General features: G+C 42.0%; 1 protein-coding gene across 1 annotated transcript; it reads right to left on the minus strand.

The window, feature by feature from the left end:
• Positions 1-10,379: 10,379 nt before the first annotated feature.
• On the minus strand, positions 10,380-11,788 carry LOC107148632 (diablo IAP-binding mitochondrial protein-like). The gene is given in 3 exon segments (XM_048802739.1): positions 10,380-11,504; positions 11,507-11,669; positions 11,706-11,788. Coding segments are annotated over 3 exon segments (669 nt in total). The 5' UTR covers positions 11,756-11,788; the 3' UTR covers positions 10,380-11,048.
• Positions 11,789-13,668: the final 1,880 nt, after the last annotated feature.

Raw genomic sequence — 13,668 nt, forward strand, 5'->3', positions numbered from 1 at the left:
AGAAGTGGAGGATGGAGCCGCATTATTCGAAGGAAGACCGAGAAGAGGGCGGGGGAGGTGGGGAGCGAACGCCGGAGGTCTCGGGGGCCCTCGATCCTTCCGCGCCAAGGCCTAGGACAAATGGCCCAAACCTGGGCTGGACCTGACCGCCCACCATGACCCATGGTGGAGGGTGTGCGGACCTGCTGTGATGCTGCGGTAAAGGCCGAGGCCTCCTTATCCGCGGAGCACTGGGGCCTGGTTAACTGTCTGGGTCTCCCGCAGCCCCACAACAGCAAAAACTCAAATTTGAGTCCCGCTGGCACCCATGGAGTGAGTACCTTTCCGAGAAGGGCTTGTGCGGGTTGCTGGTATTTGTGTGTTGATTGATTCTAGAACTTAGTGAAGCTCCCAGCGCCTATCTGGACTCCAGTCTAAAGGAGAAGTGTATTTGTGTAGGGACATATTGCACATGATATCTAAGTGAGGTGGATGTTCTCCGATCCTTCGGATTCATGTGTCGCTACTTTTAAAGCTGTCACCTACTTTTTTTTAAAATTTTAATACCTTTATTTTATGTATTTTTATGTGGTGCTAAGGATCGAACCCAGCACCTCGCACATGCTAGGCGAGAGCTCTATGGCTGAGCCACAACCTCAGCCTCTGTCACTTACTTCTTTAAAATATTTTTTTTAGATGTTGATGGACCTTTGTTTTATTCATTTATTTAATTGCAGAGTTTAGAATTAAACCCAGTGCCTCACACATGCTAGGCAAGCACTCTACCACTGACCCACAACCCTAGCCCAGTGACTTACTTTTTGATATCCTTCTTTGAATTCCTTTTTCCTTTTGGTTCACCTGAATTCCCTGCCTCACATGTCAGATTATTTTGAAAAGCATCATTAGAGGAGAAGTTGAAGAATCCACACTTTTACTCCTCTGTGTAAAAATGAAATTCTCTCGTCCATTGGTTTCAGAGGAGTATTATGGGTGAAAGAATGAGACATCTCTTAGAGGTGGAAAGCAAAAGCACACATATAGAAGCTGTGTTTACCTTGATTTCTGTGGACTGAAGCCTGACCAGTTTGTATCACTTCCTGACTGTAAATTTTGAGGAGTTGCTTAACTTCTTGTTTCCTTTGTTCCACATACTTAAAATGGGGATAAATGGGGGCTGGATTTGTAGCTCAGTGGTGGAGCTCTTGCCTCTCACATGTAAGGCCCTATGTTTGATCCTTAGCACCACATAAAAATGAAGGTATTGTAACCATCTACAATTAAAAAAAAAAAACTTAAAAAGAATGGGGATAAATGATTTCAATCTTGTAGGGTTGTTAGTGAGTATAAAATTAGTTAATATATGTAAAGTGCTTGGAATAGTAACTTGCATGAAAGAGTTTTTGTTAATATTATTACCTACCTACATGTGCCTTCTTTCCCTGTGCAGATTCTAAAGCAAAGCATTCTGACCTTATTACTGCTTCACCAGGGCACCCCTTGCCTGGGAGGAATTGAAAACACCAGCCAGTGGACCAGTTCCACTGCCTCAGGTGTCCTCCTTCTAAGCCTTGTTTTCCTGCATCTCTCCTAGTTCTGCCTCACTTCTCCCCACACTTTATCCCTACCTACTCCAAAGCAATACCCTTCCATCCCCAAACTTTATTTCATACCCCAGCATCTTTCACTGAAGATGATTGTCCTACTGGTGAAGAGGAGAGAATAAATGGCCTGAAAAATCACTCATTTTCTACAATGTCTTTTAGAACTACCAAAAACATTCTGTTTACAGTATTAAAGATAACCAAGCTTAAAGAATAAAAAATTTAAAAAAGATAATCAAGCTTCTTTCTTTGTGTAAAAACTGGTAGGAGAAAACTAATTATTAGTTAGTCAAAGAGTCCATGATATGAGGAAAGGGAAGTGAACTGCAAAAAGAGAAACTCAAAGTGCAAAGTACAGAAAAACTCAGGGAACAAAAGAAAAAAAATGTGGGCCAAGCACCATGTGCTTTCAGGCACAGGTTGGTTTCCATACAGAATTTCTCCTGGAGAAAAGAGAAAATGAACAAATTATTTCTGACAATCTTCCATGAATCTGTGAAGTTTGATTTGTTTGTTTGTTTGTTGGGTACTGGGAATTGAACCCAACATTGCTTTATCACAGAGCTACATTCCCATCCCATTTAATTTTTTAATTTTGAGAAAGGGTCATGCCAAATTGCTCAGACTGGCCTCAAATTTGCAATCCTGTAGACTCAGCCTGTCGAATATCATCACAGGTGTGCACCACCAGGCCTACCAATTTGTGGAGTTTGAGAAAGGCTGACAGAGTCCCTCCGGATCAGAATCTCTCCTTTAGGAACCTCTGCTGCATCTAGAATGTAAAGGACTGGAGCTGTTCTTGTCACCCTTCCTTGGCTGCTCAGCTGGGCAGCTTCCCTGGGCTGCTGCAGACTTGCTGGCTACTTACTCAGCTCACAGGCTGGAGCTCTTCCTCCTTAAGCTGCTTTTCTCCCCATGGTTCAGCAGTGATTTGACTTTAGAGTTACTCTGCCTTTGTACATGCAGACACTGACTTTGCTCCTCTTCCTGTGTTACTAAGGACATTTGAGTCTTGAAGTTGCTCCAAGCAACATAGCATTGGTAAAGACTGGCAGGGAATTTCATGAAGCAAACCATACCCTTGAAAACAGGATCAATTTTTGGCTATTAGGATGCTTATTTCCCTTTTCAGTTATTTTTTTGCTATTTTAGGCCATGTTGTATTTGTGATTTCTATAACTATAATCTTTTTTATGGATATATAATATATATTTTGTGTCAGATGCAAAAGATGAAAGAAAATTACAACCCAGATCATGGGGATGGAAACTTTGAGATAACCAGGTATTACTTCCTTTAAAAAAATGCAATTTTTTTCCCCAAAATCCATCTCCTAACCTCGGCTTGACCATAAACAGATCCTAGAAATGAGCCTTTCCAGCTGTGTGGGATTTTTTTGGCTATTGGCACTTTTTTATGCTGCTTGGTCAACAAGGTAGGCTGTGAAGTTAAACATTCCTGAAGAAACTGCAATAGTTTTTTCAAGCATGCACCAGATAGATAACTTCTCTTCTCACAAAGAGTTACAAACACAGGCAGCAGCCTTTTGGGGCCTGTAAGACAAGACATTGGTGCCTTGCCTTATAAAAGGGCTATTTTGGACTTTAGAAAACAAGCCATTATTCCCAGCTTTGGTTAGGACAAATTCCATAACGTAAGTTGTCCTCTGGGGAAAGCCTCCAAGCCTTTCACTAATGATTCTTAAGTTTGGAAGGAGCTTTTCAAGAATGGACACCAGCAGAAGTCAGGTCATCCTGTCAATAATGTCACAGGCTCAAAAAATTCCCCAGGAAGAACATAACTCCCCCAAATAAATGTGCCTATTCTTATTCAACCAATAAACAGCTTTCCCCCTCTCTCTTTCTATAAACTGTCCACCACCAGTTGATTGAGGAAGCAGTTTTGAACTATTAGCTCCTGAGTTTCTTGCTCATGAACTCTGCAATAAAGTCTTTTCTTTTTTTTTTTTGCAAATACCAGGTACCATAAACAAAACAAAAAAACAGGTGCCATAATATTGGCTCTTGTGCATGTCAGGAAGGTAGCCCTTGCTAGATAGCATGAACACCCTTAAAATAATTAAACTGCAATCATAAGGGTTTTATCTCAATATTTCTCTCCTCTTCTGCCAACTTTTTGCTTATATTAAAGTAATTTTGTTATTCCAGGTTGCTTGAACATTTTATTTCAGCCATCCTAGCTAGACTACAAACATCTAAGAGTTAGACCCAAAAAAGTGAGGGAAAGATGAGGGGAGTAGGTAAAAGAAGCTTTTTAAAAATCCAGACTGCATGCAGGGCATGGGGGCACATACCTGTAATTTCTGTAATTTTAGCAACTCAGAAGAATGAAGCAAGAGGATGGTAAATTCGAGGCCTACCTGTGCAATTTAGGGAGATCCTTTCTCAAAATAAAAAATAAAGGGCTGGGGTGGGGGTTGTGGCTCAGTGGTAGAGTGTGCACTTAACACGTGCAGGGCATTGGGTTCGATCCTCAGCACCACACAAAAATAAAATAAAGGTATCGTGTCCAACTACAACTAAAATATAATATTAAAAATAAATAAATAAAAAATAGGTAGGGCACCCCTGGGGTTTATCCTCTAGCACCACCAAAATAATAAAGCAAAACAAACAAACAAAAACTGCTCTGTAAACTGCTTCATCTAAAAAAAAAATGTGGTCCACAGCCTACATAATTTTCACAAATGAAATTTTTCAAATTTAGCCATATTAATAAGGGAACTTAATTTGATCCATTTGTCATTAATATAATTTAGATTATCTATATTGCTGCATTCCTATGTATCCTAAGTTTGTTAATAAAAATAAAGATAGTTCTTAAAAAATTAAGATTCTCCTGCCACCGCATTCATTGCAGCTCTCTGGTTGTCTAGCTGTCAGGACCTACCACAGTCCAAGTTCAGTTCAGGTCAAGGAACCATGACAATCTTTGGCGACTCAAATAGAAAGCTGCAAATCCCCCTTGTTTCCTCCTTTTAATCTTTTCCCTTTTAACCTTTAACCTCCCTTAGGGGTGCTCTGAGGATTCACAGGAGGTCTTTTCTCCTAATGCCTTTGGAGAAATTGAAATGTTTATTACTGGAGAACAAACTCTCTTAACAATCGGTGACTGGGAGCACTTTTTCTGATCTCAGCCTCATCAGTTTAGATCATCTTCTCCCTTGGAGTATTAAAACTGATAGATAGCAAATAGACATGAGTGGTTGGAACATTAACTGAAGGGGCTAATTCTGTAGACTGGGACTACGTGCTGGTCTGCCACATGCTTTCTCTTAAAAAGCAATTATGGCCATTCTTACCCTGCTCTGGATGAAATCATTAGGATATGTCTCATTCCTCTGCAAACAACCTGTTATCTGTAAAGCTGTTATCTGTAGGGCCATAAAATCTGCAAAAACAAGTTCCAATTAGAACTGGTCAGAGTAAACCAAGGTGACCCAGAGTTGCTTCTGGATCTTTAACACATGAGTTTAATCTCATTATAAATAGCAAAATTATCCCCCCCAACACACAACCATGGGACTTAAAATCTGATGTAGACCTACAGCCAATCAAAAGCTGAGAGGTGGTACCTAGGCAAGACATTTAGAAACTACCCAAAGACCCCCAATAAAACTAGGGAACAAAGGCGTGCCTGACTCTCTGACAACCCACTCCTTCCCTCCCTCTTGAGAATGCCTTCTTTTCTAATAAACTTTGCTCTACTTTTACTACCTTTCCTCTCTTGCCTGAAATTTTCTCCTGCAAGAACAGCTGAGAAACAATGCAACCACCATACCACTGCTGCTGACACAACCTGACAAATGTTTTATTTTTTTTAAGAGAGAGTAAGAGAGTGAGAATTTTTTAATATTTATTTTTTAGTTTTCGGCAGACACAACATCTTTGTTTGTATGTGGTGCTGAGGATCGAACCTGGGCCACACGCATGCCAGGTGAGCATGCTACCACTTGAGCCACATCCCCAGCCCTTGGCAAATATTTTAAATTAGGACTCTTCTACTCTCACTGCTTTGTGCTTGTCCCATCTACGATGATATATTTTTTCTTTTCTTTTTGGGTTTGTTTTCTCACAAACTCAATGCACACATTTCCTTCTCTCAACAGCCGGGAAATGTTTTGAATCTAGAACAGGCTCTTCCTAACATGACTGAAACCCTGTGGTAAATTAAAACAGGAAAGAAAACCTTGAGAATGCTCCAAAGAGGCATTCCCAGGTATTCTCTTGGGTTCGATGAGCAGAGAAAATGCCCCTTTGCTCTACTGGTTCTTTAAAGTGCTATATTTGATTAGAAAACTGGCTAGAAGGACTTATCAAATAGCTAGGTCTACTGAGTGTGACTTTACACTTTACTTGGCAGTTTAAAAACTCTTTGTAAAAGAACCAGGTGCAATTGTGCATGTCTGTAATCTCAGCTACAATTGTACACGTCTGTAATCCCAGCTACTAGAGAGGCTGAGGCAGGAAGATTCCAAGTTGTAGGCCAACCTGGGCAACTTAGTGAGACCTTAAAAAAAAAATGGTACCAGGGATTGAACCTAGGGGCACTTAACCACTGAGTCACATCCCAGCCCTTTTCATTTTTTATTTAGAGACAGGTCTCACTAAGTTTCTAAGGACCTCGCTAAATTGCTGAGTCTGTCTTTAAGGAAGAGTGCTTGCCTAGCATGTGTGAGACCTTGGGTTTAATCCTCAGTGTATGGGGGGATTCTAACCCAAATCATGATTCCTGCTAATGTTGATGAGATCCAAGGCTTTCTTCCTTTAAAAGCCTCAAGTGCCTTTTCCCCCCAAATATATCCTAGCTCCATGGAAACTATAAAGTGATCTTTTGGCCTTGAACTTTATATACTACTTGACAGTATATACTGTGAACTGTGAAATTAAACATCTCTGAAGAAACTACTGTGAGAGACTTTCTTCAAGAAAGCACTACATAGACAACTTTTTCCTCCCATAGGAGGTAGAAATTCAGGCTTACTGGGGCCTGAAAAACACCCCCAAATAAGCCATTATTCCTGACTTTTGTATCTGACCAAACATTCTCAGAATTAGGTAAACTTTGTGAAATGTATGCTCCACCTGGTTAACTCTCTGTAGCTTGACAAAGCATAGACCCTTGGCTTGACCAATCTTCTAAGAATGCAGTAAGATACTGCATTCTTAGTCCAATGGTCAAAATAATCCCACTTTGCCTTCACCTGCCTATGTAATGCCCCCGTAATATATTCAATGAACTATTAACTTACAATTACCTTTGTTCCTTGTCTACAGAAGCTTACAACTCCCTCCTTCTTTGGAAACACTTTTTCAAAGCAAGTTGAATAAGTGTTCCCAGGCCTACATCACTCATATTTGATTCAAAATAAATGATTTTCTTGTTTTCCTTTAGTGTCATTTTGCCAACACATTCCACGTGACAGCCATATAGACCCATTTCTACACAGATGTTAATAGATATGGGTATCAGGTGTTAACATGTATCTTCACCATAACTATCTTTTATTTAAATAAGAGACTCTTCCTTCCATCCTGATCCTCCATCCACTCTCAAAGGGTTTTCTTTCATGCTATTGTTTTTTTCTCAAACAACTAAGTGCCAGAAATTAACTCCTCCCACTCTTCCCCTTCTTTCCCATTAAAAATACTTGGAAAACTCTCTTTAAAAATACCCACCTCTGGGTTGGGGTTGTGGCTCAGTGGTAGAGCACATTCCTCACATGTGTGAGGCCCTGTGTTCAATCCTCAGCACCACATAAAAAATAAACAAATAAATAAATAAATTTTAAAAATACCCACCTCTGCAATCATTCCCTCACTCCCCCAGGCAATATTAATTCATCCTACATTCTGTCTGCTGCCCAAGCACTACTTCTCACTCTGCTCAAGCACTTCAACCCATTCTGTGTATATTTACTGAGAACCTATTATGTACCCAGCACAGGCTGGGGACTGCAGATAAAAACACAAATAAGATAAGCACAAATCCTATTGTTTTTGTGTTTTCTTTTCCTACTTAATTGTGAACTTCACAATAGAGGAGAGTATCTTTTTCTTTGTATACTTGGTGTTACCAAAGGCCAAGTATATAATGGTATCCCCCAAAATGTATTATCTCATTTTTTTTTTGCATGTTAGGACTGTAAGGCAATAAAGTATGATAATTAGGACTTTTCTGTCTAGGTACTTTTTTCCAAAGTTGTATCTTATCTTTGTCAAAAATATTCCTCTCTGACTCTGCTGGAAGTAAACGATTCCTGAGATGGACACTGGAATGCACTGCCCAGGTCCCCTCTGAGGATGCAGGACCTGTTTACCCCAGCTGTTTGGAGTAGGAGTGCTGCTGGCCCATGGCCCTGGGCTCCATTCCCAGGCAGCCCTCATCCAGTGACTGATGTATGTGGGAGGGTAAGATTCATCCCTCAAACATCCCTCAACCTTCAGAGATCCCTCTGAAGGTTGGCTGAGCCTTTGTTGTGCATCATGGCTCAACTTCCCCTGCCTAGTCTTGCTTCCTTCCCTGCACTCAGTGTTGATCCCAAGATCACTTCCCAATAAACTTCCTGCCTGTCTCAGCATTAGCTTCCCTTCTTACTTGAGATAACCTGAAATCAAAGTTGCTAGAAAGTGATCTGCACTCACTCTATCTCCTCACCACCCATTTACTTCTCTACTTTTTGTGGTGCATTCTAGAAATTACTTTCTCATTGGCTAAACTGTGATCATCACTGGCCATGGACAGTGAGAGCCAACTCTTCCCCTGTCTCCATATTTGAAATGCTGAAGGACTCCTCTTACAACTCTCTGGCTTCCCTCTTACTGTGCTATTGGGTAGTTCTCTTCTTTGAATTGTTCCTTCTCTTTGGCCTTCATTTGCTATTTTCTTTCTTCTCCTCCTTAAATGTAGGCATTCCTTAGCTTCAACCCTTAGCTCTTCTAATTCTTTATAATCTCTCTGCAGTTTCAGTATAGTAATAACTGGGGAGCCACCCAGCATTAGAGACAGTGTTACTGCTGATAATGGGTGACGAGTCCTGCTTCCCCACATGTTGAAGTTTGAATATTAGAGAAGCACGCCGAGGCCAGCATATAAAGCAGGGTTTATTTTAAAAAGGGGTAACATAGACTTCCATAGATTTCTCCTCGGAGGAAGAAGGGGACCATAGCTGGTATCCTGGTATCCCAAGAAGTGAGGTGTTCTGCCCTTTTTATATGTCCTAGGCTTCCTTTATTCTCCTGCCTTTCCCCCCTTATCTTTCTCCATCCTGCATATGTGACTAGGCCTAGGAATACTCATGGCATGGCTCAAAGGTGGGAAACAGGTGGGCTGAAGGGGGAAAGGCAGGATGGAGCAGCCGAGGACACATTAACCACCTCATAGCTCCTGTAGGGAGGGCAATTCCTGGGTTACCTTGGCAACAGGTTGGAGCAGGGGCAGGTTCTTGATAAGGATGGAGGAAGGGTTCTGAAGGAATTAACATTGAGCCTCATCCCCAGCCTCCTAGCCCTATTTTTTTAAAATATTTTTTTTAGTTGTAGATGGACACAATATCTTTATTTTTATTTTTTTATTTTTATGTGGTGCTGAGGATCAAATTCAGGGTCTCATTCGTGTGAGGCAAGAATTCTACCTCTGAACTACAACACCAGCCTCCCAGCCCTATTTTTTTTTTATATATATATATTAGAGACAGGATCTTGCTGAGATGCTTAGGGCCTCACTAAGTTGCTGAGGCTGACTTTGAACTCTTCGTTCTCCTGCCTCAGCTCCTGAGCTGCTGGTATTACAGGCATGTGCCACCACACCTGACTAAGAACAGCCACTTAATGTTAAATTGACCTGAACTGCAGGTCAATCCAGCTGGGAAAGAGGGCAAGCTTTAAATCCTATTTCATTTCTTCATCCTAAGTGAGCATGACAACAGAATCATGGGGATGTTTTTAGGTTCCCAAATGCAACAATGTCCTCTCTTTTTTTTTTTTTTTTNAATAAGGCACCTCCAAGCAGCCATGGAGGGGACTGAGCTCTTTCCTATTGATGTCCTCTTTGTGGGCATGTGCCTGAAGAAGCTGGGGGTACACCCCACACACCATGCTGGCTTTAAAACATTTGGAATACAGCAACCTCTGGACCCTTGCCTATATAGAGGGCTCCTGTTGGTACACCGCCTGAATCCTCTGGAAATGTGGACCATGTGGGCACTGGTGACAGACGAGGGGCTCAAGTGTGCAGCTACCCTCAAGCTTCAGCACTGAGGAGTGAGTGGAGCGACAGCCCTAGAGTTGACTCAGTTGATTCTCATGAAGACAAACTGAAAACCTCAAAAATGGATCCTTGAGGGTCTAAAAGAAATGCCGATTTCATTTTTGTAAACCATTCCTATCTTGTTAGCTCTCATTAAAAATGCTAAAATTGGGGCTGGGGATGTGACTCAAGTGGTAGCGCACTCGCCTGGCATGCGTGTGGTACGGGTTCGATCCTCAGCACCACATACAAACAAAGATGTTATGTCCACCGAAAACCAAAAAAAATAAATAAATAAAAATGCTAAAATTTGGGGCTGGGGCACCACATATAAACAAAGATCAACAATTAAAAATTTTTTTAAATTAAAAAAAAAATGCTAAAACTTGGTGTATCCAGCATTAGCTGGATGAGAGCCAAAACTTAGCAAACACTGCCAGAAATCCAAAGGGGATCCCTAGGGCCCTTTGGGGCTCTGCAATGGGCAATGAAGGAAGGTGACTACATAGGGCCCCAGAAGACACACAAAAGTGGAAAAAAATACATATATTCTCCTTTGGCTACAATAGAGAAACTCAAAGAAGGAAACACGAGAAGCATGTGTTAAGTCCTGTTGGGAGCACCAGGTGAACACTCTGCATTCATTCCCTTCACAGTTACACTCTTGGCTCCTTGGCCTTACCTGTACAAGGAGCTGGTGGTAAGGCCATATCAGAGAAGGCATTACATACGCTTAAAGAGAAATCTTAAAAACCTGACAGTCTCCCCTTCCCCACCAAACTCAAATTCCTATGGAGGGAATAAATACTAAATCATATTTGAAAATCTGAGTAAGCTTGAAACTGAGGTTAAACAGCTATTGAACTTAAGGAAGTGACTAAAAGACCCCTCTCTGGCCCTGGCCCGTGAAATGCTTTGGGTATAAGGTTAAAAATGAGAGAGCAGGTATGCTGAGGGGGGTGCAAGGTTAAACAGGGCACATACAGTGCCCATGGATTAACAACCAGGTCCAGTAAAAGCTGAGACCATAGGGGAAAGGGCCAGGCATTCAGAGCTCACAAAGGCTTCTGGCCTGATAGGCCAGGGTAGGGCCTGCCGCCTCTTCTCTGGGTATAGAGAATTGTGCTGTGCTGGGTGGATGGCATCTACCTCTGCTTTCCCCACTGAGTGGGTAGAAAGGGCAGCCAGCTTGGGCCCTCAATCTTCACGCAGGTAGGCCTCCTGTTCCTGGTCGGCCCTCTCGTCCCTTCCCTCTTGTGATTTCTGGTGTAGCTCCTGTGTTTGCGCTTCAGCCAGCTTGGTTTCTGCTTTCTGGGAGAGCTGGCGCACCTCCTGCACCTGCGATTTCACCAGCTGAATGTGGTTTCTGGCAGTTATAGAGGCCTGATCTGCTCCAGATTGGTATGCAGCTTCTGCTGCCATCTCTGAAAGACCAACTGCAGTCATCCAGGTGGTTTCAAGCTTCAAGTATTCTTGTTGTTTTGAAGTCATCTCAACTCTGGCTCCTATAATCACCTGCCATACTTCATCTTCCTCCTGTGAATTCATTTTCCCAAGTAAACTTGTATATTGTCGGTACAGAGAAATTAAGGTATAAACAGCCTTAGTATATTCAGTGATTGCTTCAATCAATGCATATGTGGTTTGAGAGAGAGAAAGGTGGAGGTGCTATCTGTTACCAAAGACACAGCCCTCCTCATTAATGCTTCATTACTAAGAGAATGAGGCTCTGATTTCTGAGCAATAGGAACTGCACACAAGGTTACACCAAATGCAGCCGCCACCGTTTTGTGCCATGGTCTTATTAATAAGCGTTTCCTAGAATTAACCACAACAGGAACACACTGTCGGTACCTGAAGAAGGAGGCTACGCTTCTGGATAGCCAACTCCTCACAGCCGCCATCCCGCGGCGGGCGGACGCCGGACGCCAACAATGTCGTCTCTTGACTCCTTGTCTTTTTATAGGTTGTACCTATGCCAGAATGATCTTGCTTTGGTCATTCTTCACCTGGCTCACTCCTCCTCAGACTTGTGAGGCTCTGTGGAAGAAGGAACATCTAAGTGGTCTTACTTTAGATGTTCCTTCTGTCAAAGAGCTCCCCTGACCCCAATGTTCTGACATTTCCCATAGCATCTGGCAGAGGGGCTGCTTGCCTCCTGCCTTAGCCTTCTGAGTAGCAAATTTATTGAGGATCTACTATGTGCCAGGTATTGTTCCAGGCTCTCACATATAGTAAAAATCAAGACATATAACATTTCTGCTCTCAGAGAACTTACATTATCTGGAGGAGATAGATAATAAATAAGTCAATAAGTACATGTTAGGAAATGATAAATTCCATTTAAAAAACAAATTTAAAGCCAGGTAAGTGGTGCACACCTGTAATTCTAGCTAATCAAGAAGTGGAGGCAGGAGGATCTCAAAATAGAGGCCAGCCTTGGCAACTTATTGAGACTGTCTTAATATTTAAAAGGTGGGAGGGGTTGTAGATGTAGTTCATTGGTAGATTGTTCCTGGGCTCAATCCCGAATACAGAAAATAAAAAGGAGAAAAGTGAAAGAGTGGGAGGTGGGAGAGAAGGAGTTAGGAAGGAAGAAAGGAAGGAAGGAAGGAACTGGGGATACAGCAGTGATAAAGCATCCCTGGATTCAATCCTAATACTAAATAAAATTAAAAAATAAAATAAATTTAAAAAGCAAAATAAGGACTGGGCATAGTGGTGCACGCCTGTAATCCCAGCTACTCAGAAGACTGAGGCAGGAGAATTGCAAGTTCAAGGCCAGACTAGTCAACTTAATAACCTATTTTAAAGAGGGCTGGGAATGTAGCTCAGTGGTAGAGTGCTTGCTTACAGTGTGTAAGGCTCCCGGTATCCACCCACCCACCCCAATAAAAAGAACAAGGAGCAGCAAGAACTAGAAGTGCAAGATAAGGACTATTTCAGAAGAAATGGTTAGGGGAGATCTTGTTCAATGATCATGAAGCACAAATCTGACTGAAAAAAAAATCACTAAAATAACAACCACAACACTTGAGGTCTTTCTAATATTAATTGAGCTAGGTAAAACACTCAGGAATCTTGCTGATTGCAAAGGCACCTAGCTTGGGAATACTTCAAGCAGCAGCTTCCTTTCTCCTGTAGGAACTGAAGTCAGGGGTAGCTCAATATATGGTGCTAGTAGAATAATGGGCCACGCACCACAGTGAATATCAGTATCAGATGACTAGCTAACTAGCACATGGGTCTGGAGAGGCTCTGATCTAATTCTTTCTTTTCTCTCTCTCTCTCTCTCTCTCTCTTTCTTTCTTTTTTTTTTTTTTGTACTGCAGATTGAACCCAGAGGCACCCTACCAATAAGTCATATCCCCAGCCCTTTTTATTTTTTAGTTTGTGACAATGTCTCACTAGGTTGCCCAGGCTTGCCTCAAACTTGGGATCCTCCTGTCTCAGCCTCCTGCTATAGCCCAGCTAGTTTCTATTTTCTGAGGCAGTCTGGTGACCCTTATCACTTTTTTGTTGTTGTTGGTACTGGGGATTGAACCCAGTGGCACTTTACCACTAAACTATATCTCCAGCCCTTTTTAATTTTAATTTTGAGATAGGGTCTCACTAAATTGCTGAAGGACTTGCTAAGTGTCTGAGCCTTACCTCAAACTTGCAATCCTTCTGCCTCAGCCTCTTGAGTCACTGGGATTACCGGTGTGTGCCATCATGGCCAGCTCCTTATCAGTTTTTGGTCCAGATCCTTACAATGGTATCCTTAATCTGCTATCTTTTTTTTTGTGTGTGTGTGTGTGGTGCTGGGGATTGAACC

The sequence above is a fragment of the Marmota marmota genome, unplaced genomic scaffold (genome assembly GCF_001458135.2).
Source record: "Marmota marmota marmota unplaced genomic scaffold, marMar, whole genome shotgun sequence".
Lineage (NCBI taxonomy): Eukaryota > Metazoa > Chordata > Mammalia > Rodentia > Sciuridae > Marmota > Marmota marmota.